The sequence below is a fragment of the Bactrocera oleae genome, chromosome 4 (assembly GCF_042242935.1).
Source record: "Bactrocera oleae isolate idBacOlea1 chromosome 4, idBacOlea1, whole genome shotgun sequence".
NCBI lineage: Eukaryota > Metazoa > Arthropoda > Insecta > Diptera > Tephritidae > Bactrocera > Bactrocera oleae.
The window spans coordinates 69,120,282-69,145,240 of NC_091538.1; the positions used below are offsets into that span (position 1 = coordinate 69,120,282).

At 34.0% G+C, this 24,959-nt stretch overlaps 5 protein-coding genes and 1 long non-coding RNA gene across 8 annotated transcripts; 3 read left to right on the forward strand and 3 right to left on the reverse strand.

Annotated features, from left to right (window-relative positions):
• Positions 1–1,047: 1,047 nt before the first annotated feature.
• Positions 1,048–4,570, forward strand: blw (ATP synthase subunit alpha blw, mitochondrial). The gene is made up of 4 exons (XM_014230679.3): positions 1,048–1,269; positions 2,172–2,752; positions 2,869–3,670; positions 3,761–4,570. Exons 1-4 carry the CDS (start codon positions 1,204–1,206, stop codon positions 3,968–3,970), a joined length of 1,659 nt encoding a protein of 552 aa, XP_014086154.1. The 5' UTR covers positions 1,048–1,203; the 3' UTR covers positions 3,971–4,570.
• A 504-nt stretch (positions 4,571–5,074) lies between these two features.
• LOC138856983 (uncharacterized) lies at positions 5,075–7,330 on the forward strand. The gene is made up of 2 exons (XR_011395966.1): positions 5,075–5,334; positions 5,395–7,330. It is a non-coding gene; the product is annotated as an uncharacterized lncRNA (long non-coding RNA).
• On the reverse strand, positions 5,955–9,435 carry CycB (Cyclin B). Its single transcript, XM_014230680.3, has 5 exons — positions 9,141–9,435; positions 8,470–8,609; positions 8,157–8,404; positions 7,226–8,094; positions 5,955–7,156 (listed from the first exon to the last, which is right to left on the reverse strand). The coding sequence occupies exons 1-5, from the start codon at positions 9,171–9,173 to the stop codon at positions 6,866–6,868; spliced, it is 1,581 nt and encodes a 526-aa protein (XP_014086155.2). The 5' UTR covers positions 9,174–9,435; the 3' UTR covers positions 5,955–6,865.
• A 1,130-nt stretch (positions 9,436–10,565) lies between these two features.
• On the forward strand, positions 10,566–12,598 carry imd (immune deficiency). 3 transcript variants are annotated; one of them, XR_004977977.2, is made up of 3 exons: positions 10,566–11,484; positions 11,609–12,146; positions 12,235–12,598. XR_004977977.2 is itself a non-coding variant. In XM_014239563.3 (2 exons), exons 1-2 carry the CDS (start codon positions 10,714–10,716, stop codon positions 11,771–11,773), a joined length of 936 nt encoding a protein of 311 aa, XP_014095038.2. In that variant the 5' UTR covers positions 10,566–10,713; the 3' UTR covers positions 11,774–12,598. The 3 variants fall into 3 exon arrangements, 1 of the variants encoding a protein (XP_014095038.2); XR_001330861.3 differs by having other exon boundaries at positions 11,609–11,840; positions 11,906–12,598; XM_014239563.3 differs by having other exon boundaries at positions 11,609–12,598.
• Positions 12,599–14,438: 1,840 nt separating this feature from the next.
• On the reverse strand, positions 14,439–15,443 carry LOC106620911 (glutathione S-transferase 1). The gene has a single exon (XM_014239566.3). The coding sequence runs from the start codon at positions 15,197–15,199 to the stop codon at positions 14,534–14,536; it is 666 nt and encodes a 221-aa protein (XP_014095041.2). The 5' UTR covers positions 15,200–15,443; the 3' UTR covers positions 14,439–14,533.
• A 5,455-nt stretch (positions 15,444–20,898) lies between these two features.
• On the reverse strand, positions 20,899–21,816 carry LOC106620910 (glutathione S-transferase 1). Its single transcript, XM_014239565.3, has one exon. The coding sequence runs from the start codon at positions 21,722–21,724 to the stop codon at positions 21,056–21,058; it is 669 nt and encodes a 222-aa protein (XP_014095040.1). The 5' UTR covers positions 21,725–21,816; the 3' UTR covers positions 20,899–21,055.
• Positions 21,817–24,959: the final 3,143 nt, after the last annotated feature.

Sequence of the window (24,959 nt, forward strand, 5' to 3'; positions counted from 1 at the left end):
AAACTCTCCAACTTAACTTTTAAACTCATTTAACAAAAACGCCAATAACAAGTGTTGAACTAAATAACATATTTATTTGTTGTATATTTATATGACGCGCTACAGTAACTACTGGCAATGTCCGCAAAATTAGTATTGCCAGTTCTAAAGTTTGCGTGTTGTTCGGTGTGTAGTGTGAGAAAAAATAAAATATATTTTCCCACAAACAAAAGAAATATACGTTCACTTTATTAATTCAAGTTTAATTTTTTTATGTTACATATTTTTATTTTTATTCACTTGAGATCATTCACATTTTTAATTTACTACATCTTTCAGGCGCACGAGTATAGGTACATGATATACATATTACATTACATATAACTTTATACACATATGTATATAACAAAACAAATATTAGATATTCTTCAGTACATGTACTTATGTACTAAAATATATTATCACTTAACATATTAAAAGTAGAACATAGTATCAATACAATGTAAACGTCCATAGTAAAACAAAAATAGGATCAAGTATTTTTAATTAAGAGATTTTAAGAGCATTTAAAATATCTTTAATTTGAAGACCTTCACTGTTGGCAACACTGAATCTGTCCCAAATTTCACAGCTGTCTAGTGTTACTAGATTCGATAACTTGGAGATCAGTTGTGAAACTATTTAGCAACCATTGTTTCATTATACAATGTTTGCAACGCTGCCACTGAATATGATTGTGGCGGTACTGAAAAAACCCTGTTCATTTATTGCATTGGATAAAATATGTAGATTTATACAATGTTTATAGGACAAAGAAAATTTTCGAAAGCATTCAAAATGAACCATTTCACAAAGTGATGGACCAATGGCTCAAGAGAAAAACAATGGACCAAATTTGGTCCATTTCAAAAAGTGATGGACCTATGGCCCAAGTGAAAAAAAAACCGTGACATAAGCATTTATGGCAATCTCACTTTAAATTTGTCAACGAATAATCGTCCAGTTTATCCAATATTCATTCGCATTCAGCAAAAGTTCATCGCGCAATTTAACGAAACTTCTAAACGTCGAACGTCGGCAATTCGTAACACTTTGCGAATAGAGTGAACGTGAACTCGGCAGCCATCAACCAACCATCTTTTGTAAAATAAGTCGAGAGAATTGTAGTTGGGTGCAAAAGGTTTTCTTATTCCGGTGAAGAAATTACAGAAGAATTAAATTAAGATGTCCATGATTTCTGCACGTTTGGCCTCGTCTGTGGCCCGCACATTGCCAAAGGCTGCTACACAGGTATGCACCGGTTATATTAAATTGAAAATTTAGAAAAGATAAGCGCTTGAAAAATTTGTATTTATAATATTAAAATTGAAAGCTTGTACTTATTGGAATAACAAAAGTTTTCCAAATAATTATTGTTAGTTATGTTGTGCAAATTAACTAAATCGTTACAAAAAGAATTTTGATAGAGATCGATGAAGAAAGTTACGCAACGTGTGGTACAATCATTCACGCGTATTTTATGAAGTGTGCAGGTTGGAACATAATGTTACATAATAGTGTTTTGTTTTGGGTGTAAAAAAATCTAACTAATAGATGTGTGATATCCAAATATATTTAAACAAAACCTTATAATGCATTGAATTTTTTTCAATTACATAATGCATAGTCCAGCAGCCACCCCAAATCACCGAGTAGCACTCGTGTGACCACTGAACGAGACAACCATTGTACGAGTGATATCGATTTTTAGGTTATGTTAACATAATCAAATGATGGTGAAAATTTAATAATAAAAAGTCCAAATAAACTATAAATTAATTGAGTGTATTAAAGCATTTGAAGTTTATTGCTTTTCTCGAATGTCCTCCAAAAATTGGTTACAGCTATAACCGGTCAGTTAGCATGCATGGCTTTAGACTAAACCGTCACACTATTGCTTACATAAGAAACTACAAAAAATTAGAACTTTTGTAAATTAATTGAATATCCAAATTAAGGCAAGTGCACTCTGGGCCAGACGTTTTTAAAGTTGTTTTGAAACAATTCTATAGTTCTTGCCACCAGTTTTATATCCACTGATGTGCCAGTTCTATGACAACATCTGTTGTCAGGAATTGTTACAGTAAAAATATAACATAAAATTTCATATATTTATTAAGCGTTTTGTTCATTAATACATTTCATTTTATTAGGTCGCCTGCAAGGCTGCTTACCCTGCTGTTTCCTTGGCTGCACGTAAACTTCATGTCTCGGCCACTCAACGTAGCGCCGAGATTTCTTCCATTCTGGAGGAGCGCATCTTGGGTGTTGCCCCCAAGGCCGATTTGGAAGAGACCGGTCGTGTGTTGAGCATTGGTGATGGTATTGCTCGCGTCTATGGTTTGAATAACATCCAAGCCGATGAGATGGTGGAATTCTCCTCCGGTCTGAAAGGTATGGCTTTGAATTTGGAACCTGACAACGTCGGTGTTGTCGTTTTCGGTAATGACAAACTGATCAAGCAGGGTGATATTGTCAAGCGTACCGGTGCTATTGTCGACGTACCAGTCGGTGATCAATTGTTGGGACGCGTCGTCGATGCTTTGGGTAACGCCATTGACGGTAAGGGAGCTATCAACACCAAGGATCGTTTCCGTGTCGGTATCAAAGCTCCCGGTATCATTCCCCGTGTGTCTGTGCGCGAACCTATGCAGACTGGCATCAAAGCTGTCGATTCGTTGGTGCCAATTGGTCGTGGTCAACGTGAGTTGATCATTGGTGACAGACAAACTGGGTAAGCAAACATGTCGAAATCATCTACATTTATCCACAAAAGTGTGAAGATAAAGAAAAATTTGTTGTCACCTAATTCTTCAAACTAAAATCTATATATGTATGTAATTACTATAGAAAAACCGCTTTGGCTATTGATACCATCATCAACCAGAAACGTTTCAACGATGGACAAGATGAAAGCAAGAAATTGTACTGCATCTACGTTGCCATTGGTCAGAAACGTTCGACTGTCGCCCAGATTGTGAAGCGTTTGACCGATTCTGGTGCCATGAACTACTCCATCATTGTGTCGGCTACCGCCTCTGATGCTGCTCCTCTGCAGTACTTGGCTCCCTACTCTGGCTGCGCCATGGGTGAATACTTCCGTGACAAGGGAAAGCACGCTTTGATCATCTATGACGATTTGTCGAAACAAGCTGTTGCATACCGTCAAATGTCTCTGTTATTGCGTCGTCCACCAGGTCGTGAGGCCTATCCCGGTGATGTATTCTACTTGCACTCCCGTTTGTTGGAGCGTGCCGCCAAAATGTCGCCCGCTATGGGTGGTGGCTCTTTGACAGCCTTGCCCGTCATTGAGACACAGGCTGGTGATGTGTCCGCCTACATTCCAACCAATGTCATCTCCATCACTGACGGTCAAATCTTCTTGGAAACTGAGTTGTTCTACAAGGGTATCCGTCCAGCCATTAACGTCGGTCTGTCTGTATCCCGTGTCGGTTCAGCTGCCCAAACCAAGGCTATGAAGCAGGTCGCTGGTTCCATGAAATTGGAATTGGCTCAATACCGTGAAGTCGCTGCTTTCGCTCAATTCGGCTCTGATTTGGATGCTGCTACCCAACAACTGTTGAACCGTGGTGTGCGTTTGACTGAATTGTTGAAACAAGGTCAATACGTGCCAATGTCCATTGAAGATCAGGTGAGTGAACAAAAAATTGAAATTTCATTTAAACTTTCAATTTGAGGTTTTACTGAACAATATTTGATGGTTATTCCTTCACACTCTTAGGTTGCTGTCATCTACTGCGGTGTGCGCGGTCACTTGGACAAGATGGATCCCGCCAAGATTACCAAGTTCGAAAAGGAATTCTTGCAACACATTAAGACCAACGAACAAGGTCTGCTCGATCAAATCGCGAAGGATGGTCAAATCTCTGAGGGCTCCGATGCCAAGCTGAAGGATATTGTCTCAAAATTCTTGTCGACTTTCCAGGGTTAAGTGAAGATTTGCTGTGCAAAGCCAAGCTGAATTAGTATAGTAGCAACAATAACAAGTTACACTATTTCATAAATAGCAGCGCGAAAAATACCAACAACCAATGCAGGTCGCGTCTACATATAATAAAATTATACACTATAAACGTAAAGATAAAGAACCAGATAAAGCGAAGAAAAAAACGAAATTAAATAATGATAAAAAATAGAAAAACTCCATTCATGTTTCCTTTTTATTACTTAAATATCTATGAATATGCATCGTAAGATTAACATAACCAAGGGACTCAATTCGAATAAATTCTATGCGCTTGCCGAATGTCTGCATTGTTCGCTCTAAGACGTAGATGCCAACTTCGATGAGGTCATATGCTGAATATGTGCGCATATAGTGCATTTAACGAGAGCGCTTAAAAATTAGTTTGTGTTTTATGTGTTGCACAAATTCTGCACTTGACTTAAAGGCAAATTTTTCGAAAATATTGAAGTATTTATAACAGTAAATTACAGTGCATTAAACTAAAATTATTCTTAGATGATACAGTCAAATAACAGTTATTGTCATGCGAAAAAGTAATAAAGTGAGGTTAGAAAAAATATAAAATATTTATTTAATTAAAAGGTTTTTTGCAATTTTTCTTATAGTTGAGGGTGGGGATCTAACTCCTTTTCTCACTATTTCATGGGGCGAAGTAATACAATATGAAATATGATGAATAGAAACGAGGATTAGCAGCAACTATAGTGTGTAAAAATAGTATCCATAATTGTTTGTTAAAAAAATTAAAAAATTATTCCCTTCATCGATGATAATGATGATACTACATTCTCTACTATACCCCGTAATTTAGAACACTTCTGATGCCACGCAGATCCAGTTTGCTAGCATCCTACACTTATATACATACATACGTATTCCTTAGACGGAATCCAGGTACATACATTAAAACTTCATAAAGTCATGTAAGATTCTGGTTACATATGCTTGTGTATTACACAAATGCCGTTTTGGCTGTTGCCTCAACGAATAAACCATAATTTACCGTTCTCAGCTTTATACACACCATGTCTTCTGACATTGACATATCGACCTTTTAGTGCTTAGGTACAATTTGCATACACAATGTTGCGGAAGGTCAGTTTGCCAGTGAAAACATTACAGCTCTCTGTACATTAACAGAATTTACCACAGTTACAACTGTTATTGAGGCTGTTGTGTTGTGTTTGTTTTTAATGTTTACATTTGGACATAAAAGCGCTACTTTCTTGTTTGCTGCACGCCTATTCGAAATCCGAGTTTGACGGTTTTATGAGCGTCATTATTTTTCGACACTTTTACGACATTGGAGCACTCACAAACACGCACGAGTGAGCATTCGAATTCGGGAGGGGGTCAAATAGACTTATACAGAAATATTTTATTTCCAGCGAATGAGAATCGATAATCGAAGCGAAGCAAACATTTGTATCCCCTTATCAGCACCTACACCACTACTACTTAAGCAGGCGCATTTGTTGCAGCACTACACTAAGCGGCTGAAAAAATGGCCGTCTGCAATGGCAGGGGCTCAGTTTCGGGAAATGCCTACAACTTTCCAAATATACACGATGATTGTTGTTGGGTGTGCGCGCTGGTAGATAAGCGGACGTGATGGAATTGACATACCTGCCCCCTCTGCCTCTTGCCATTCACATACATACATACATGGCAGATAGCAAATTTTGGAAATTTTCTTTCGTTTATTTCGGTTTGTCCGCCGTTGCTTTGCTTCGCTGCTGAACTACTATTACCGAAATATGCGCGGCAGAACGACCTTTGTGCGAGTCGACCGGCGCAAAAAAAACGCATGTAAGTAAAAGAATAAAGTCGCTTCAAGCAGACAGAGCATGGCAAGGGTTTTTAATATTTACTTAATAATATTGTATATTCAATAATATTCATGGAACATTCGTCCAACTCTAAACAAATCAAATTAAACGCATGCTGGTATTTTTTGAGCAAAATGTTTTAATCATACATAAAAGTTATATTCACATGCAACCAGAATTATTTCTGAAATAACACTCAAGGCAGCAGCAGACACCAATGCTCTTGCATGCGTTCCCACTATGCTTATGCTTGTGAACCTTAAATTACAAACGATTATAGCAGAATATATTCAGTTTGAGCCTACAAACATTGTTCAATTTAATAGTTTTCTTTTCTTTTTTTTTTTAAACTACATTAGTTCTAATTTTGCCAAATTTAGACATAAATATGAATAAAAAAACTGCGCTGATGAGTATGCCGACTTCATAACAACCTAAACAAGCACCTTTGATAAAGAAATGATTGCTATCGGTTGGGAAAAGAAGGCGCCTACCATAGCAGCAAAAGTTTTGATACAAAAATTTGATATAAAGTACATTTAGACACTAATATACGTTGGTTAGTCGGTGATTTCCTCACATTTCGGAAATGTTACATTTTAGCAAACACTAATACAGGCATACATACATTACATTAAATATGACAGGTATTCAGCAATTTATTTAAGACTAAATATCCGAATACTTGTACAAACAGGAGTTGATGTTAGTATTGCCCTTGATTGGTGCTTTCGATGACATAATTCCATAATTACAAACTTCTTTCATTGCTATAATGCAAAGCATTACATGGAAGTTATTATGTCTATAATGACTTTTGACCGACAATCCGGGACAGTATTTTTTTAATCTAAATTGTAGCATACAACTTAAAAGTAAAAATATATATATTATTTAAAAATGTTTGATAATAAAAATATTGAAATGTTTATAAAATAAAGTAAAAAAAAAAAAACAATTAAACTAAACGACATAAACAAAAATTAAGCGCATTGCAGCCCCTGTCGCTATAGCTGCCCGTAACTATTTCTTATTCGGTGTGGTTAATTATTGATTCAATTAGTTTATCATATAATTCCGAACGCATCGCAATTTTATATAATTTCGATGATTGGTATTTCGTGTAGACAGCCTTTAGTTTGGCAGTGGGCGCATTTCGCACCACCACTGCAATTTTCTTGGCGATAGGTCTTAAATGTTTTGCCGTGTATCGCGAGTAATATTGCATTGTGGGAGACCAGTGTTTGTTGTTGAAGCCCACTGATGCTCTAGCGTTCTCTTTAAGCAAATGTAGGGCTAAGAAGAGAGATGCAGCGGCGATCTGACAAACATATATTTATAAATTTTAATTCATATTATACTCATAATTTAACGTTTATTCTAGTATTACCTCGGACGGCTTGTATGCTGCTAAATCGTATTCGATTGATGTCAATTCGAGAAAATATTTGGCCATCGCGTGGTGTATATCTTCTACTTTAGCCGCCTTAGAGAAGCGACGCAAAAAGTGTATTGGCAAAGGGCGCGATAAGTTGCAATCGAGTGCTTTAATGATTTTCAACTCCATTTGCACGATTTGTTTGGAATTATAAGTGTCATCGGTTATATAGACAAAATCTGCAATCGATGGTGGAACTAACTCTTCATACTTGGCTGCAATGAATAGAGCCGTGACACCTACCAATTGCAAATGCGTGCGTTTTGTATTCTTTACTTCTTGCAAGTAGCGATCGATAATTGCAACTGTCATTTGGAATGTTTCTGGAGTTAGATGAAACTGAAAGTGTACCTCGTTAATCCAGTCAATTAGTACAGCGCGCATTTTTGGGTAAACTTCCACTTGGTCATCCAAATGGTTTTCTCGTATACACTGTTCATCCTCTAATTGAAAGAGGTAATTATAGATATCATTCACGTATTCCGATACCAGTAATAATTGATCCGAATCGCCAGAATCGATATCTTCAAAATCAACGAACTCTTCTACTTCTGGTGAGTGCTTTTGTACACCTGAGATTTGTGTTTCAACATTTTTGTTAATTTCGCTGCCTGAATCTGACGACTCAGTAACAATTTCTGGTTTAGGTTTTATGCTCTGTGCTGTTAGTTTTCTGGCAGTAACTTTATTCGCTTCTTTCGACAACGCTGCCTTTAATTTTGTCAGCGATTTTAGAGATAAGTTGCTATCTTCACGCCTAAATGTAAGTGCTTCACCAGATTTCTTTGGGTTTTCATCCAGTGCAGCCTTAGCTTTACTGACTATGTTTGCAAATAAAACAAATAGTAAACTCATATTTAAATATAGTTTTATATGTACTTACGTTTTGCCTGTTGTAAGTTTGGTTCCACTACTTTTGTAGTAAGCGTCTTGTGTTTGTTCAGGCCAGTTACAGCATTTCTCTGCAAAGCTGAAGATTCAACACGTGTAGAATTGGACCGCGTAAGAATCTTTTTCGGTTTTTCATCAGCTGTGCTTGTTGACTTGACAGTAGCTCCTGGCGCCTTTTTCCAGTGTGTATCCACACGTGGTTTGGTATTTTGAATTACATTTTTCAGTTTTGAATCAATACTGTAGTAAAATTGCGTTACGTTAGTAACCAAAATATATATTTGTTTAATATAAATTGCACTTACTCCTTCTGTGCAGCCTCTTTAGCATTTGCAAGTCTTAGAACTGCTCGATTCTGCAAGTCTCCTAAGGCTGCACGCTTTGTGTTTTCCGTTGCATTAGCAACACCAAATTTCTTTACCTTAGCAAAATTGTTGGCTTCATTCTTTGAAGAAATTAAGTTTACAATTACATTACATTATTAAAATTAGGACACACTTTAAATATATGGTAAAGGTAAGCACAAGTATAGTGCAGAAAATTTTGTTAAAATAGACAAAGAATAATTTGCAGCGAGAAAAACAATGCACAATATTGATTGAATTCATATATTTTCAGTAAAAATTATAAGAGTTATTTCAATAATTGGAAATTTTTGTTATGTGCAAAAAGAACCGGATTTTCTTAAAATATGGTACATATATTTTGAAGATATGTATGCACGAGTGCAAATTAAGCGCCAAGTACCATACTGCATTTTGTTTCCCTTTGCCCTTTTATACTACGGTTAAACTGGAATTCATTTAAAACCAATAACAAAGAACATGAATTTGATTGGGAATAGTTGTGATCATGTAGGCAGACATGTGTCTACATTGCATTGATGCGTTTATACATACATACATACATATATATATATATATACATTAACGAATAAACTACAATATGAAATTATATTACAGTTAGGTTAACTTACCTCATCAATACGGATTTTTGTAGCGCCAACCATTTTAATGGTAATTTCTTCTTTAAACACTTAGACAAAAAATATAAGTAAAAGGCTCGTTGGTAAAATTTTTGTCTGCCGACTTTTCTAATTTTGTTCTATTCTAATTCAATTGCACTTTTTGATGGATAGAAAAAAGTTGCCAAACTCCTTTCTAACTACAATTATGACAATCCAACTATTCTTTTCTGCGACAGTTCTGATATTTTAGAATAGTGGAAAATGTTGATGTTCACGAACCGTTGCAATTACTGTTTGAAGCGCACTTTTAAAAAGTCCCGCACTCTACCCGAACCAGGCCAAAACCCGAAGAATGCTTCGTTAAATTCTTCGTTAACTGCCATTTTAACGAATTTAAAGGAATAATGATGCCACCTTATATATTTAGTTAGTTATAAAGCTTTGTTTTAAACTATAATCGTAGAAGCATTTTACTGAATGAAGAGTATAATATTATATTATATAATAATTCGAAAATTTATTTGATAGTCCCAACTTCTCTAACCCAAAAAGCTTTTGAATTATTACAGAATAATCTTACCAGAAGTTATTGTTGTTTACTACGTATTATTTTAGCAAGAACGAAATTTGTTTTCATTATTTTTCGTTGGATCTAAATATGATTAAATCTACAAATTGTTTAGCAGCATATAAAGACAACAGTAATTTTATAGATATTATTTTAGCAGAGAAGGTTCACAGTGCGGCCATTATCAAAATATTTCACTTTTCGCAGGAGAAGTGAAAACGATGAGCGTGTTTGACCACAGAAAATAATTGGTCAAAATTAACATCAGGAAACTGGAAAATAGCAGAATTGAGCAAAGTAATGTTAATTCAGAAAATTAAGCTAATTTCAATGTTAAGAAATGTACACATGCAGCCTCGTATATTTACAATTCGCAAACGACTTTGCATTTAATTTTAAGATCAGTCAGATTTCAGTGTTTGATTTTGTACACCTCTTGCTTGACATAACCCGATAAGACAAGGCCAAGCGGTCGCAAATTTTCTTATACATATAAATATATACATATATATATATATAAATATATACATATATACATATATAATATATATATATATGTATATATTAATATGTATAAGAAAATTTGCGACCGCTATATGTATATATTTATATATATATATATATAATTATGTGTGCAAGTAAACAAATATAAAAGTACCCAATATAATTGTTAATTTGTCTACATGCAACATATGTATATTTTACATTTTCTGATTTTAGTTTATTAATTTTCATGCTTAGAAAAGTTTGGATGTACTGGCGTACATTCAAATATATAAAAAGTTGGCAGCTTTATTTAACGAGGAGTTATACTGTTTTCAGCGACATCAAACGTAGAAATTCGTTTTATTGACAATCATAAGACATATGTTGACAAAAATTGAAAATTGTTTTGTTTTTTTGTATATTCTTTGTTTGCCTTGGAATTTCCGGAATCTTGATAAAAATCGAATTTAATCAAGTGAAATTTTCGATTTTTGTTTTGAATTTTTGGTTTAGACGCAAAAAAAAAAAATGCCAAAGCTAAAAAAATTTCTGCCTGGCATTTTCAGTAATGGTAAAGATTCTCAAAAAATTACCAATAAAAGTGAGAACGAAGACCTTAACCTTGGAGATAAATGCGTCCCAGGAAGGCTAGAAACCGATGCCTTGCCGATTGATGAAAATGAAGAATTGCCAACTAGCAATAACCCCACACCAACACCTTCGACAGAACTAACAGAGTCAGTGGTTCGGGAACTCTCAGCACCAAACTACAATTCGGTTGAGGAAGCAAATAATACAAATGCATTTGAAAGTGAAACTGGATTAAACTCCAATACGGGTGTGGTTGCCTTGCAGTCAAACAGCCATGCTTTGACGCCAACATCCCCCGGTGCCCTGGCACCAGCTACAATGAACACAATGAATGTACATAATGCTCAACAACAAATGGTAATGCAATTCTCCAACATAAAACAGCTGCATTTTGGTTCAGTCTATAATTTTAATAGCAACATAAGTGGTATAGCTACCAACAACACACGCAAAATTGGTAAAAGTGACGAACCCAACTCTTCTAGTTGCTCTAATGGTGTGGACAACATAAAAAGACAACTACCACGTAAAACTACTTCAATTGTGGCTATGATGCAGTCACGTGAGGAGCCAAATCACCGTATATTGGAAACTATATCTACACACCTGGGCGAAGGTTGGAAACATGTGATGCGAGAGCTGGGCCTCTCGGAAGGACAAATCGAGCAAGCTGTTATCGATCATCAAATGCATGGTGGAATCAAAGAGGTATATAACGTGATATGTGTTTATATAGAGTTTAAAAGCGAAGAGTCTGCGGAGTTATTAGTTAAAATTGAGAATTTAAATATTTATACTCAAGCAATTTCAATAAACGATGATAAATTTTCAGGTTATTTATCAGCTACTGCTACAATGGATTCGCGATGCTGAGGATAATGTAGCAACGCTTGGACATATTACTTCGCTGCTTTGGGAGTTAAACCATCGCGATTGCGTGCAGCGCATGAAATTGGTTTACAAATCCGAAGTGGATAGAAGAAAACCTTCCTCATAATGGCTAACAATTTCTATGTTGTTAAGATAACACAAAGTGCCTTATAGGGTTGACGGGCGAAGCCCAGGTTCCAGTAGTATATATATCTATATATACATTATAATTTTCAAAATTTTTATTTTACTCTTTCAGTGTGAGGAGCACAAAAAACTATGTTCTGTGCAATATTGTATTCTTGGTAAAAACCCTGTATACTTAAGATTTTTATAAAGTAAAATTTAATAAGTATATTTTATATGGGTTCACAATATTCCTGAAAATACGGCACAAAAGTTAGAAGTTTAAAATCCAGTCTTATGACCATGAGCATATCTTAAAATATCCATCGCCATGGCTATATACAGACATAAATATACATATATTATGTGCAAATGTATGTACTTAATTGTTCAAATTGTACTGATTGTTATGCTTAAAGTTTGTTATTGAAATTGCATTTGTGCATGCATGTATATTTGCAGATGTTGGGCCAAATCAAATACAGCACAGTAAAGAGGTTCCAATAGTGATAAGTAGAAATGCATAATTTGGTTTTAGATTTTAATATGTTTTTAAGCACAATTTGTATTCATGTATAACAAATTTGTATAAATATTCAAATTTAACAAAATTTAGAAATTTTAGAAAATTGAAATTTAAGTATGAATTTAATTACATATAATAAAATTCCTATGAAAATTTTGATATCGAATATACAAGAGTTTGTGTAAAACTGCATTTGTAAATTTTTAATTATATTTTGATTAATGCGTGATGTTAATGAAAAAGTGCATACAAATATGATTTATAACGACAATAAAAGCTTTAACGTTTAAACAAATTTAATAGCTCGAGAATTTTGTATACATATATGTACATAATTAAAAATATTTTATTTCAATAAAACATAAAAAAATTGTTTTAAAAATAAAAAATATACGCTTTTTTCGTTATTGGTACCGGCGAATAGCGTAAGGTATGCTATAAAAATAAGTAAATAAAAGTGAACGCCGACTAAGTTATGAGCAAGTTTTAGTTGGTTTGAACTCACAAAACTTTATGCTCTGCTTTTTCGATACAAATAATAATTAGTGTAGTAGCTGCAATTTCGAAATGGACGGATTGATGGATATGACTAAATGGACTCAGCTAATCACGTTCAAAATTTATATGTGTACTTTATAGAATATCTGACATTTCCTTTTGCGTTTAACAAACTTAATGTGCCTTATTCAGTGTATAAAAATAAAATATGGATTAAAAGCAATGATTTATTAAAATGTACGAGTATATATACAAGTATGTATGTATATAAACAATAGCTTTTTAAATACAATTACACAAAGTCACTTGAAAATCACTTTTTGTAGAAGCTTACGTTATCGTCTTGCGAAGTGACAATCCACTGTGTTATACAATATACATATACTATATGTATTAATAAGTATAAGCAATTATTATAATATATGTGTGTGTTGGTATGTATGTATGGTATATACAATATAAATCAGTTTGTACTAATATTATATATTTATTCAATAATAATTCCTGCCATTTGTCATAAGTGGCTATACGGGTTGATCTTTACTAGCTCTCTCTACTAGCTTTCTTATACTTACACTTACTTATACTTATACTTACAGAATATATAACGCTATAGTTTGCATTCATTTCTACTATTATTAACTTGCTTATACGCTGAAACCTAAATTGCTCTTATTTTTTCGTAATCATGCGAAATCTTATTGTTTTGGCGTGATAAGAAAGTAATGCCATTAAAAAGTGAGTTGTAGTAAAACTTTTCGATGACTCGACAAAATATCTTTAAGAACATATTTAAAATAAATCATACAAATTTTGTAACCACCTAAGCGATTTTGATCAAGTCCACAGTAAAGCTTGAGTTGAAAATTTATTAAGGTCTTGTCTCCAATTGAACTTTCTGCGGCTAAGCTGAGCTGATTCCTTTTGTGATTTCATTAGGTATTTCGTCTGTTTTCTCCAAGCTTTGATTGAGAAATCACGCGTCAGAGATGTGAAATTGATGAACGAGTAATATACGATTTTTCAATTGTATATATTTATCACCCAAACAGGGTCTAATCAGTTTGCTACGAAAATTGTAACGCCCAGAAGGAAATGTCGCATATAAACTAAGTATATAGGTATATAAATGAACAGCATAACGAGTTGACTCGTTTTAACCAACTAATCACTAATTTTTTGAGATATCGGTCTGTAATTTTGCACGCGCCCTTTTCAACCCAAAAATCACCAATATTGAGTCACTATAGCATATAGCTATAATACAAACTGAACAATAGAAATCAAATTCTTGTATGGAATATTTTGTATTTGTGAATAGTATTGCAGCTTCGGAACGGAAGCGATGGAAGTTACTGTTTTTTCTTGTTTGAATCCTTTTCAACTTTCCGATTATTCAACCGTTACAATACCGGTACTAATACGATTCGAACAAATTAAAGGTGGTGATGCCATAAGTCAAACTAAAAAGTCATCAAGTTAAGAACTTTCTGAAAGCAGTTATAAACGTTGGAAAATTTCGGGAGTTTCTGCTCTTTCAAATATCACGCCATCATAAAACACATACATGAGCAAGCATTGCGGAGCTTAATAATCGTACACGAACTTCATTATCAGTATCAGATTAAATCAAATCTCTAAATTTTCATACGCTTATTAGTATTTTTACTTTATTTCACTTAATTGATAACAATTATTTCATGTACTTGTAAGTCCACAGCTTTTGCTCCACATCCTTCATACAATCCTTTTGATTTTCTCCTTAAGCATATCGACCAGCATCTGTGCGCCATAACCATTCGATTGATTATAGTTTGGTATCTGGCTCATGCGGGCAACCCAAGCTTTCAATTTCGGGTACTTAGTCGCATCGATGGGCGCCAAGTCAGCGAAACTGGATACGGTCGAAATGTTACTAAAGTCGGCTAGAGTGATGGTTTGTCCGCACAGGTAGGGTTGGTCTGCTAGAAAGACTTCCAGAAAGTCGTAAGCTTCGTAAATAGCATCAATTTTAGCGCGTGGCACTTCAACATCATTTCCATAGAAGAGAGGCAAAGCTATGTTACGTAAGCAGCCTTGAAACAAAACACCCGTTTCAAAATGTAGCCGCTGATCGACAATGGCACGCTTGATGAAATCTTTGGGATAAAGTGAATCGTCCTTACCGTAGCGACGTACCAGATATGCCATAATCGCATGTGAGTCCCATAAATATTGACCATCATCCTCCAGCACTGGCACTGTATGCTGCGGATTCTTTTGCATAAATTCTGCAGTTTTGTGCTCACCCTCAAGCAGTTTGACTAATTTGTATTCGTATTGTAGACCCAACGCTGCCAGGGTCAATTTAACAGCGCGCACTGGTGGGCTTGGTTCCACGCCATACAACACTAGTTTGCCCATCTTTCTGGATACACGATTTCGTAAATATTTCGTGTGGATTTATGTTTGTGCTAGAATGAAAGATTTCATCCGTTTCGGCTGCTTCTGCTGGCGACCGCGTTGAGTGCTGGTGCTTAACTGAGGCGCTGGAAGCGCGATTGCTTTTGTTTTCAACGGTTGGACTTTGTTTATTTTGAAGCTTACAATATATGCATAAGTACATACTAAATGCATACGTAGACAGACGGTAGTAAAAATGTGCGACATACACGCTTATAAATATATGTTTTATAGTGAGCGGATAAATTTACAAAGAACATTTAGTTATCACGAGCTCGTCGCCTAAAATGCAGTATCAACAGCTACTCGTTTTATTTCACAGTAATGTAATTAGTTCAGTTTGACAACAAAATTATATATTTATATTGCTATATAATTGAAGATTAAATATGAGTGAGCAAATTATCAGCAGCAAATATCAAAGCAATTTCTGAAATATAATAATCAGAAGAAGACAAAAAAAAACCTTTATTTCGGTTGTACCGAAGCTATAATACCCTTCACAAATAAAAAAGTTTTTCATGCAAAAACTTGGTTTTGATCGATCAGTTTGTATAACAGCTATATGCTATAGTGGTCCGATATCAACCTTCCTGACAAATGAGCAGCTTCTTGGGGAGTTTAGCAAAATTTTAGATAGATATCTCAAAAGCTGAGGGTCTAGTTCGCATATATACAGATAGATAGACAGACGTATATACTCCATAGACTCTCCGATATTTCTTTTGGGAACGTCGTGGCAAATTTAATATACCCTGTTCAAAGCAAATAAATTATTTATACAACAAAAAACGGGAAAAAGTCCTTCTTTCCATATCAGCAAAAAAGCTTTTAGTTAGTGAAGCACGACTAGATCTGTTTATATGTACATAAAAATTATTGTTTAAAAAAACACTAAATCGATTTTATTATTTAATATACCTACTTAGGTCCCACCGATAATAGCAATCTCCTATCTTTTCTATTATTATTTTAGCTTCGAAATTGGCCATGATCGGCTTATACCTCTTTATTATCGCTAAATTTCCATCCATTGAGCATTCTGTTGATAAGTGAGAACAAGAAAATGTCGCTAAGGCCGCTAAGGTGACAGCAATTTGAAGCGTCATTCAACCAATTTTGCCATTGGCTTCATTGATTAGAAGCATGATGTTATCTTAATAAAACATCTCTCTCTTCTTCTACAAATGAACCTCTAATTCATTTTCACGTAAGTAAACTTTATTTAAATATTAATTGGAAACACAAAACTCTATCTTTGAGTCGGATAAAATCGGTTTTATGCGCTTTGCTCTTAATTAAAAAATACTTAATATGCAAAGTTATTTGTTTATTACTATGAATTGTGAAATATTTATTTTTTTCTGTATTAAGTAAATAGCTCGCTCTCAATACTATTTGCCCTTATTAATATGAGCGCATGTAAATAAAAAGTAAAATATGCCGGTAAGTACTTAAAATCGTATCTTATCTGAGGCACTTTTGTATTATAATTATTACTATTCATAATAACCATTGAAGGATCTTTTTAAGTTTATCGTTATGTCAACTGTATTAAAGAGTTTATATGCTATAAATAGCGGTTACGAGCTCTTGCAAACAAATGGGTGCATCAACAATATTAATAAACAAATAAAACGTATACTTCCACTGCACCGAAGCTATTATACGCTACACAGGTGCTTTTTTTATAGCATATTTATAGCAGATGTTGAATGGCAGCTATATGCTATAATGGTCCGACCTGAACAATTTGTGCGGAGATTGGCCTTGGGCAAGAATCTATGCCAAATACCGTGAAGATATCGTGTCAAATAAAAATCATTTCCATACAATTACATGAGTTTGATGGGTCAGTTTGTATGGCAGCTATATGCAATTGTTGTCTAAAATCAGCGGTTCTGACAAACGAGCAGCTTCTTTGGGAGAAAAGCAAGTGTGCAAAATTACACATCCATTATATAAATGGACTTTTCATTTAAAATTTTTCGACGTTTTTTGCTAAATCGATGCAGCTAGTCACGCTGATATATATATTCGTCTTCGACGTTTCGTTCTAGGTGTTACCAACTTAATCTACCCTGTTCAGGGTAAAAGATGTAATGTATGGAGAAACGCATCACTCTTCCAGCAATAAGTCGGCGAATTCAGCTTCGACATGTTATTACGAATAAGAGTATCCATCTCGCAGTTTGGAATCGATACCTAATAGTTTTACTTTGACAATAACTTAGGTTTTCAAGCAATTTTTCCCCAATTCTAAAACGTAATCTTGTTTCTATTCACACTTTTGTATTTCAGCACTTGTTTTAGCTTTGAGATATTCTGAGAAGTGTTAGATATAATCAATATTTGATTGAACTTCTCGTTGAATGTGCTTTAAATTGAGTTCTGAATAAAACTAGTAATGCATTCTAACATTTCAAGGTGAGATCAGAGCGACGCTCATAGCCTGCTGAGCCTATATCCATATGAGCGTACTAATTCCTAAAACTGCTCAATGCGATGACCACCCTACTTGCTAGCAATAACTACTTCTCGATAACAGAGCTAGTGTTGAGCGGTTTGCCATGACCACAATGAGCAGTTGAGTTAGACTCCGTTTTGACAGGGAAGCTTCTGTTGCGACAACTTGAAACAGCTGTGTCCAATTTCAAAGTAATATTGACAAATTTAAAATATATTTTATATTAGTATAGAAATATGTATGTAGCCGTAATAGATACAAAATGGGAGTATAAAGATAATGCAAACATTTTTGAGTGCCACTAAAACGTCAAATTCATTACTAATTATTAAAGGTTCTTCAATAATACATTCCGGAAGTAGGTATTTAATATAAAATGCGTATAACCATGTAGTAACGTTTTGATCTCATAATCGAGTATACTATAATAATAACGGTTCAAAGAAGTGATAAAATCTGTGTCTATATTTTCCTATCGGCTGTCCCAACGGCAATACAAATTGCTTGCCTACTATTGTATAAATAATATTAAATATGAAACTACTTTTCATGAGTTTTACTATCTTTTTGCAAAAAGGGTTATTAAGCTATTGCATAGCTTCTATCGCGGGCTTTGAGCTCGGGGACTGAAGCAACAAGTTCCGTAACGGAAATAAACCTAATACGATCACAAAGTATGCGCAAAATGTTTGCATACTTTTAGGCGTATTTTCGCATATTTCAAGCGGAACATATCAATTGAAGAGCAGGGTGATTAAAAAATAATTATATTTAAGATACAATTTTTTTAATGGCAAATACAAATATGGAATTATAAGAAAAATTTAATTAATAAAAATATTTTATTTAATATTCATTCGGAGACATAATATTAGTAACATTATTATTATTTTGGTAAATAGGTACCCCACCTTTTAGAACTGTATCTCAGTTGAATTGAACAATACAATTGAAATTATGTATTTCAATCGGATTATCAATGCTAATAAATTTTCACTTATCTTAGTGGGCGATTTCAACATCAACTTCGCTGATAAAATCAGAGCGATTGACCACATTTCTTTCGGAAAAAATGAATTTGAAAATGAATAATGATCCACAAGAATCCACAACAAAATATGGGACCACCATTGACGCGGTATTTTCCACATATTTATAGGATATCAGATCTCAAACTTATGTTTCTTTAGTTACTATAAACCTATTGTTTCAATGATAAAAATTCCTGAATAACCTACATGCATTGTAAGATAATAAAAACATTTTAAACAATATTGTCAACTCATTTATTTAATAAAAGAAAACAATTTGTTTTCTTGTCGGTCACCACGTATCGGTTACACGTCAAAAAGTGTAACTTGAATTAATATCAAGGAGAAAAAAATACTGCATAAAAAATAAATAAATAATTATAAATGCATAAGTTGATAAAAAATGCTATGCAATAGCTTTACCGCGGCAGTCCCCGAGTGCCACACGTATATTTTTATATCGCTTTTCTCCATACTTTCAAATAACAAAGCTATACTCGTAATCATGTATGATATATAATACATATAATTAGCAATATCAAGACAGTTAATTGAATCATACAAACTTGACGCTTTTAAAAGCTTAATTAACTGTATATGGATTATTGCATTAGGACTGATCGGATTTTCTCGTACAGAATGCTATGCGATATATGTATATAAATATCTTACATATACTATTAGAATGTATTTACCGTTTGATTATCGTGCGATTTAAGTTTGTTTATTATAGGAAGCTCGGTTTAACATTTCCCGCCAACGATGTCTTTCTTCGCATTGTAACGTCGCACGTTCGATGAATGGGCCCAAAGCGAGATAGCCACCGATCCCGGTTTTCACAAGAAAATTTTGTTCAGCGATCAAGCTCACTCTTGGTTGAATGGGTAAGTTAATAAACAAAATTGCCACATTTCAAGTGATGATTTCCCAACGCATTGTTGAGACACCGTTATATCCTCAAAAAGTCACTGTTTGGTGTGGTCTATGGGCAGAGGGAATCATTGACAATTGACGGCTCGGAAGAGGTTAGTCATCGGGTTATCGCTAACATACGGCCCCAATTGCTGCAAAAAATTAGGCTTATCGCCTGGAATTTATTCAAGCCCGCGGTCACTTGCCCGAAATCAAGTTTAAAACATAACATATAACATAATAATATTTATAATAAAGCTAAATTCTTGGCCATAACACTATTTTATAGTGTTTTATTTCTTCTTGACATATGGCTTGTTTAAAAGAACACCGTATACCTATATTAGGGTGGATCAAAAAACCGAATGTGTTTTTTTTCGCTGTAAGGTCCTCTGCTTTACCGTTATCTATTTTTTTCTTATGATCGGATAGAAATATTTATATCTCGCTATCAACTACTCGAAATTTAATGTTCTACAAAATGTGTTCTAACGATTTTTTCGTAAACCTAACTGTTTAAAATATATTAACGGTTGAAGTTTGACTATTTTAAGGCAAATTTATTTTATTTTTATACAAAAAACATTATTTTAAACTGCAAAGCTCATAGTTTTGTAGGAAAAGATTACAATTAAATGACAGATAAACTAACAGATCAAAATCAAATTCTGGCTTGGAAAAACATTTTTATTTGACAAAATATCTGCTATTTGGCGTGGATTATTGCCCAAGACATTGCATTTTTTCTTGTTTTTCAATAAAACTGTGACTAAAATTTTCAATAAATCTGTGAAAAAAATATAAAACTTATGTTAAAAAGCTGGCGTTTTTTAATTATGAAATTATGACATTTAAAAATTAATAGGAGTGTAGCCAATTATGGTATGTCACCACCGGTGTATGTTATATCTATATTAGCTTTTTTGGTTGAGAAGAGAGCACGCTCTCACAAAACCGGTATGATATACACAACAAACGATAATGACTGTTATTAATGATTATAGTGAGTGCTTTAGTATTTATAGCTCAGCTTTTGATCTTTTTGTCTCCTTACCAATAATTACACTGTCATTTAGAGAAGCTTTGCTGTTATATTTGATAGTCATATATCTCTCTATTATATATAAAAGTTTTCTGTTGCTGTCGAGAATCAACTAACATAAGAGCGAGCTAGCTCGCGCTCGGCGGGGGGCGGACGCGGGGGGCGAGCGTCCCGGAGCGCAGCGGAGGGCTCCTAGTAATATTAAATATTTATTTGCAATATACAATACATATGCATGTATCAAGTAGGTATATATTATATAATATTTTCAGTCGTGCATTTTTCATTATAGGTATATTACATAATAATATAACTGTGTTATTGGAAACAATTTTACAAAAAGAAATCGATTAAACACCAACAGTTTAAGATACGATGGTTATATTCTTTGACTTTATCAATTCGATTAACTGTTTAACGCCATTGCCGTTCGCTTTCTCATAGTAAGGTAACTGCTCCAAGCGCTTAATCCATGCAACCAAATTGGGATACTTAGCGACATCGCTCTCTAAATAAGCTTGCAATGAGGAGATTGATGTTATTAGTGAAAAATCCGCAATGGTCAAATTATCGCCAGCAACATAAGGATGATTCTGTAGTAATTTGTTCACTATATCATACACTTCGGCGATATTGTTGATTTTTTGCTGTGGTACATTCGTTTCATTATTGAAGAGAATAGGTTTTGTTGTTCCGCGCAGGGCACGTTCAAAGGCTACACCAGCGTCAAAGTACAAGCGGTGATCGACAACTGAACGTTTCACCAAATCTTTAGGATAGAGTGAATCATCTTTGCCATATTTACTTGCCAAGTACGCGCTAATGGCGTGTGAATCCGAAATGGCTTGACCGTCATCCAATAAAGCCGGTACTGTACCGGTTGGGTTAATTTTCAGATATTCCTCCGATTTATTGCCTTGAGCAAACAAATCTACAGCTACAAATTCATATGGTAAATCCAATGCATTCAATGTCAATAATACAGTACGCACTGGTGGACTGGCTTCTATACCATACAACACAAGTTTGCCCATATCTTTTATTTTGATTCTTTTTTTTTTCAACAATGAAATAAACAGATGAAACGTTTACCCGGCAACGAGTTTCAACAGACTTGTAAAAGTTATTGCTGATTAGCTATTTATACCTTGCACAGTGGAGTTAGTCTGTATGAAAAAGAGAGATCGATCACATACGCTTTCATGTTGTATTTGTGCACTCAAAATATTAAAATGCACGTGCAAAAATGGCGAGTATTCTATGGATGCATGAAAAATCTACTCCATATGGTCTAGAAAGTACTCTAACAGCAACTAAAATTCATATAAAATTTGTTGATCGCTCAACATTGCGAGGAGCTAGTCTAAGACCAGCTATTCTAACTCTTTATAACATATTGACATCGGAGTGTTCCCTGAAGTACGTGCGGCAAGCTACCGTCGTATATACTTTCAAATCTTTTACTATTCTATTTTTACTTTTGCTACTAATTAAGAAAGTCGTAAACCATTGGGAAATTAAACATTAAAAAGACGAATGTCACTAATTTCAGCCATATTTTATGCATTTAATGCAAACGAGAATGGAAAATCTTATTGTTTTCGTTTAATTATTTACTTAAAATTTATCAAATGTGTTTTCTTATTCATTATGATCTAACTTTCATACTGAATATTCATGTTTTACACTGAAATACAAACCATTCCATTTTTCTAACACTGTTACACTATTTCGAGCAGTGATGGACTCAAATAGAGACATCTGCTGGTCCACTACAGCATTACAGATGACTAGTAGCGGAGTACTCCACAACACATGGTTCAGTAATTTTAACAGAGATGTAGATAAATATTATGTAGACTTGTCGATAGTCGTTAATTAATATATTGGTATTCCCTGTAGGAAATACTTTGTAATATATGTATTATTTCACAACTGCTGACGAGCTTCAAATTAATATATTAAATGATACTAGATATTACTTAGTACCGGTATGAAATGAGCGGTCGTATTGACCATTGCTTTTTACAAATCTTGACCACCTTTCTGGAAATTTGTGAATACCATGGCAATATAAATGTTCGTCTTTTGAAGCAAACTAATCAGATACCCAATTTTCGACTTCTTCGTAGGAATCAAAGTGCTGCTTAGCCAATGCATGTGCCATTGATGAAAACAAATGGTAATCGGAAGTAGCCAAGTCTGGTGAATACGGTGGGTGGAGTAGCAGCTCCAAGCCAAGTACTTTGATTGTATTCTGAACCGATTTTGCTTTATGTATAGATGCATTGTCGTGTAATAAAATTTCTTTGTTGTGTCTTCTGGCCGATTCTGGTCGTTTTTCGATCAATGCATGTTTTAAATTGATCATTTTCACGTTCTTCATTTCACACATTATTTTAATGCTTTTCGCAAATCATCTCTTTTTGGTACAAAATTTAATATTTTCAACACAACGAATTAATATGATGTTATTTGTTCATTGACTGTAAGATTTTATGAAAAGAACTCTGTTCTTATTATTATCAAAGTTGTGAAATTAATGATTATCCATCCCTTGATTTCCCTCTTTGATTTCACTAACATGCCTCTTTTTATATACATATAACTTCAATTGTAAAAATAATTTTTCTTATGAATTTCTATGTTAATATTTAGTTACTTTTATACAAATCTTACTGAAGAATTGTAGATAAAAAGCAAAACGCTAAGTGTTTTTTGCCTATCAGAAATATCAAGAACATTATGTATTTGAATTTTGCACTCATCTAAAATATATGCATACATAAGTACATATACACATGTAGATGTCTGATGTTTTTTTTCGAAATGCTTTGGTCGCCCACGGTAGAATAATCAAACGTACATACTCGTATGTACATATGTATGTGCTAGTGTGTAATTCTAATTTAAACATGCTTTTAATAAAACTCGGATGAATTAAAGTGCTGGTTGGTGGTTTGGTCGGTTAATATCAAGCCGCTTCTCATTAAAAGGTGCAGAAGTTTGACCCAGTATTTTGTAAAGGGTTACATATGTATAAGTAAGAACATAATTATACATTTTGTTTGGTTGTAACACGTCATCAGATGTGAATTCTTGTCAAAATGTTCCAAAGCCGTCTCCCGAAGCCCAACTCTTGGCTTTCTTCGTTCTCGATTTCATTGGCACTTTTATACGTATTTTCCAAATATATTAACCGCTAATATAGTGAGTACAAACTAGAACAACGAAAGCGGCGAGATCTTAACCGATTTTACCAACCATTTATGATCAGGAAGATCTACTTATTTTTTACTTGGATATCTTGCATGTTCTTCGAAATATTCAACACATAGCCAACCACAGCAACGATGTCTTCCTATTCGGTATAAGTGTGGTAAAAAAGTTATGGTTCGACCCTTTTAAATGAGGCTTGTCATATGTCAGTATTTATGTTAGTTTTTATTCCGATATTGACACTGATTTTTCAATGGGAAACATGTTGGAATCATATCTGCGCCATGCTTAAGTTTTAATAAAGACAAGCAAGTGAAATATTTTCTATTCTTCACAAACAATTGCTATATTAATTAATGTATTCCGTCAGAACTCTTGTTGATAAGCAAAAAAGCTCAAGATCTGACAAAACTTGTTTGGAATTATATTTACTAATTTAATAAGGAAACAACTCAGACATTTTTTTCTCCAGCGAATTTTCTTCTTCTTTTTTAGATTTTTTCTACAAGGATATTTGTTTGTCAGCATAAAAGTTGCAAATCATGGTGTATCGTAGTGTTTGGTTTTATATATATTATAATGTACTCATTTATAGCATGTACATACATATATTATTGCATAAAGTTAATATTGTAAGCTAGGTCAGGGGGGGCGTTGTTATGCGCGAGTCTCTTTCCTGCGAGAAAAGTGACGGCACTGCATATTTGTACGATAGGAAATATTCTAGAAAATATGACAATAAACAAACATGTATTCAATATCAATAATTTATTAGTAAATCTATGTTAACGATGGTTCTTTTTCGATAAAGCTTTTATTAAAATTAACTTTAGATTACAGTAAAAATTGTCTTACGGTGGCAGCCATGGAAAAAAAAGCTTTAATGCACAAGGCTCTCTTTTTAACTGGAGCATATGGGTTAGGCGAGTATTTTCTCGTTGACGCAGGAAATATGGAATAAAGTTACGGTTGTGTGAATGTCAAAACAAAAACAATAAACTTAGCACTCCTGTAAAAATACAAGAATAATGTTACGCTCACGCATATACT

Bases quoted from the DNA above. Each gene is read 5' to 3' on its own strand.
- imd (XM_014239563.3), top strand. From the start codon at position 10,714: ATGCCAAAGCTAAAAAAATTTCTGCCTGGCATTTTCAGTAATGGTAAA. The intron at 11,485-11,608 runs GTATATAACGTG...ATAAATTTTCAG, and splicing joins TGCATGGTGGAATCAAAGAG to GTTATTTATCAGCTACTGCT.
- blw (XM_014230679.3), top strand. From the start codon at position 1,204: ATGTCCATGATTTCTGCACGTTTGGCCTCGTCTGTGGCCCGCACATTG. The intron at 2,753-2,868 runs GTAAGCAAACAT...TAATTACTATAG, and splicing joins ATTGGTGACAGACAAACTGG to AAAAACCGCTTTGGCTATTG. The intron at 3,671-3,760 runs GTGAGTGAACAA...TCACACTCTTAG, and splicing joins CAATGTCCATTGAAGATCAG to GTTGCTGTCATCTACTGCGG.
- LOC106620910 (XM_014239565.3), bottom strand. From the start codon at position 21,724: ATGGGCAAACTTGTGTTGTATGGTATAGAAGCCAGTCCACCAGTGCGT.
- CycB (XM_014230680.3), bottom strand. From the start codon at position 9,173: ATGGTTGGCGCTACAAAAATCCGTATTGATGAG. The intron at 8,610-9,140 runs GTAAGTTAACCT...ATTTCTTCAAAG, and splicing joins CAAAAATCCGTATTGATGAG to AATGAAGCCAACAATTTTGC. The intron at 7,157-7,225 runs GTAATACTAGAA...TATGTTTGTCAG, and splicing joins CAGCATACAAGCCGTCCGAG to ATCGCCGCTGCATCTCTCTT.
- LOC106620911 (XM_014239566.3), bottom strand. From the start codon at position 15,199: ATGGGCAAACTAGTGTTGTATGGCGTGGAACCAAGCCCACCAGTGCGC.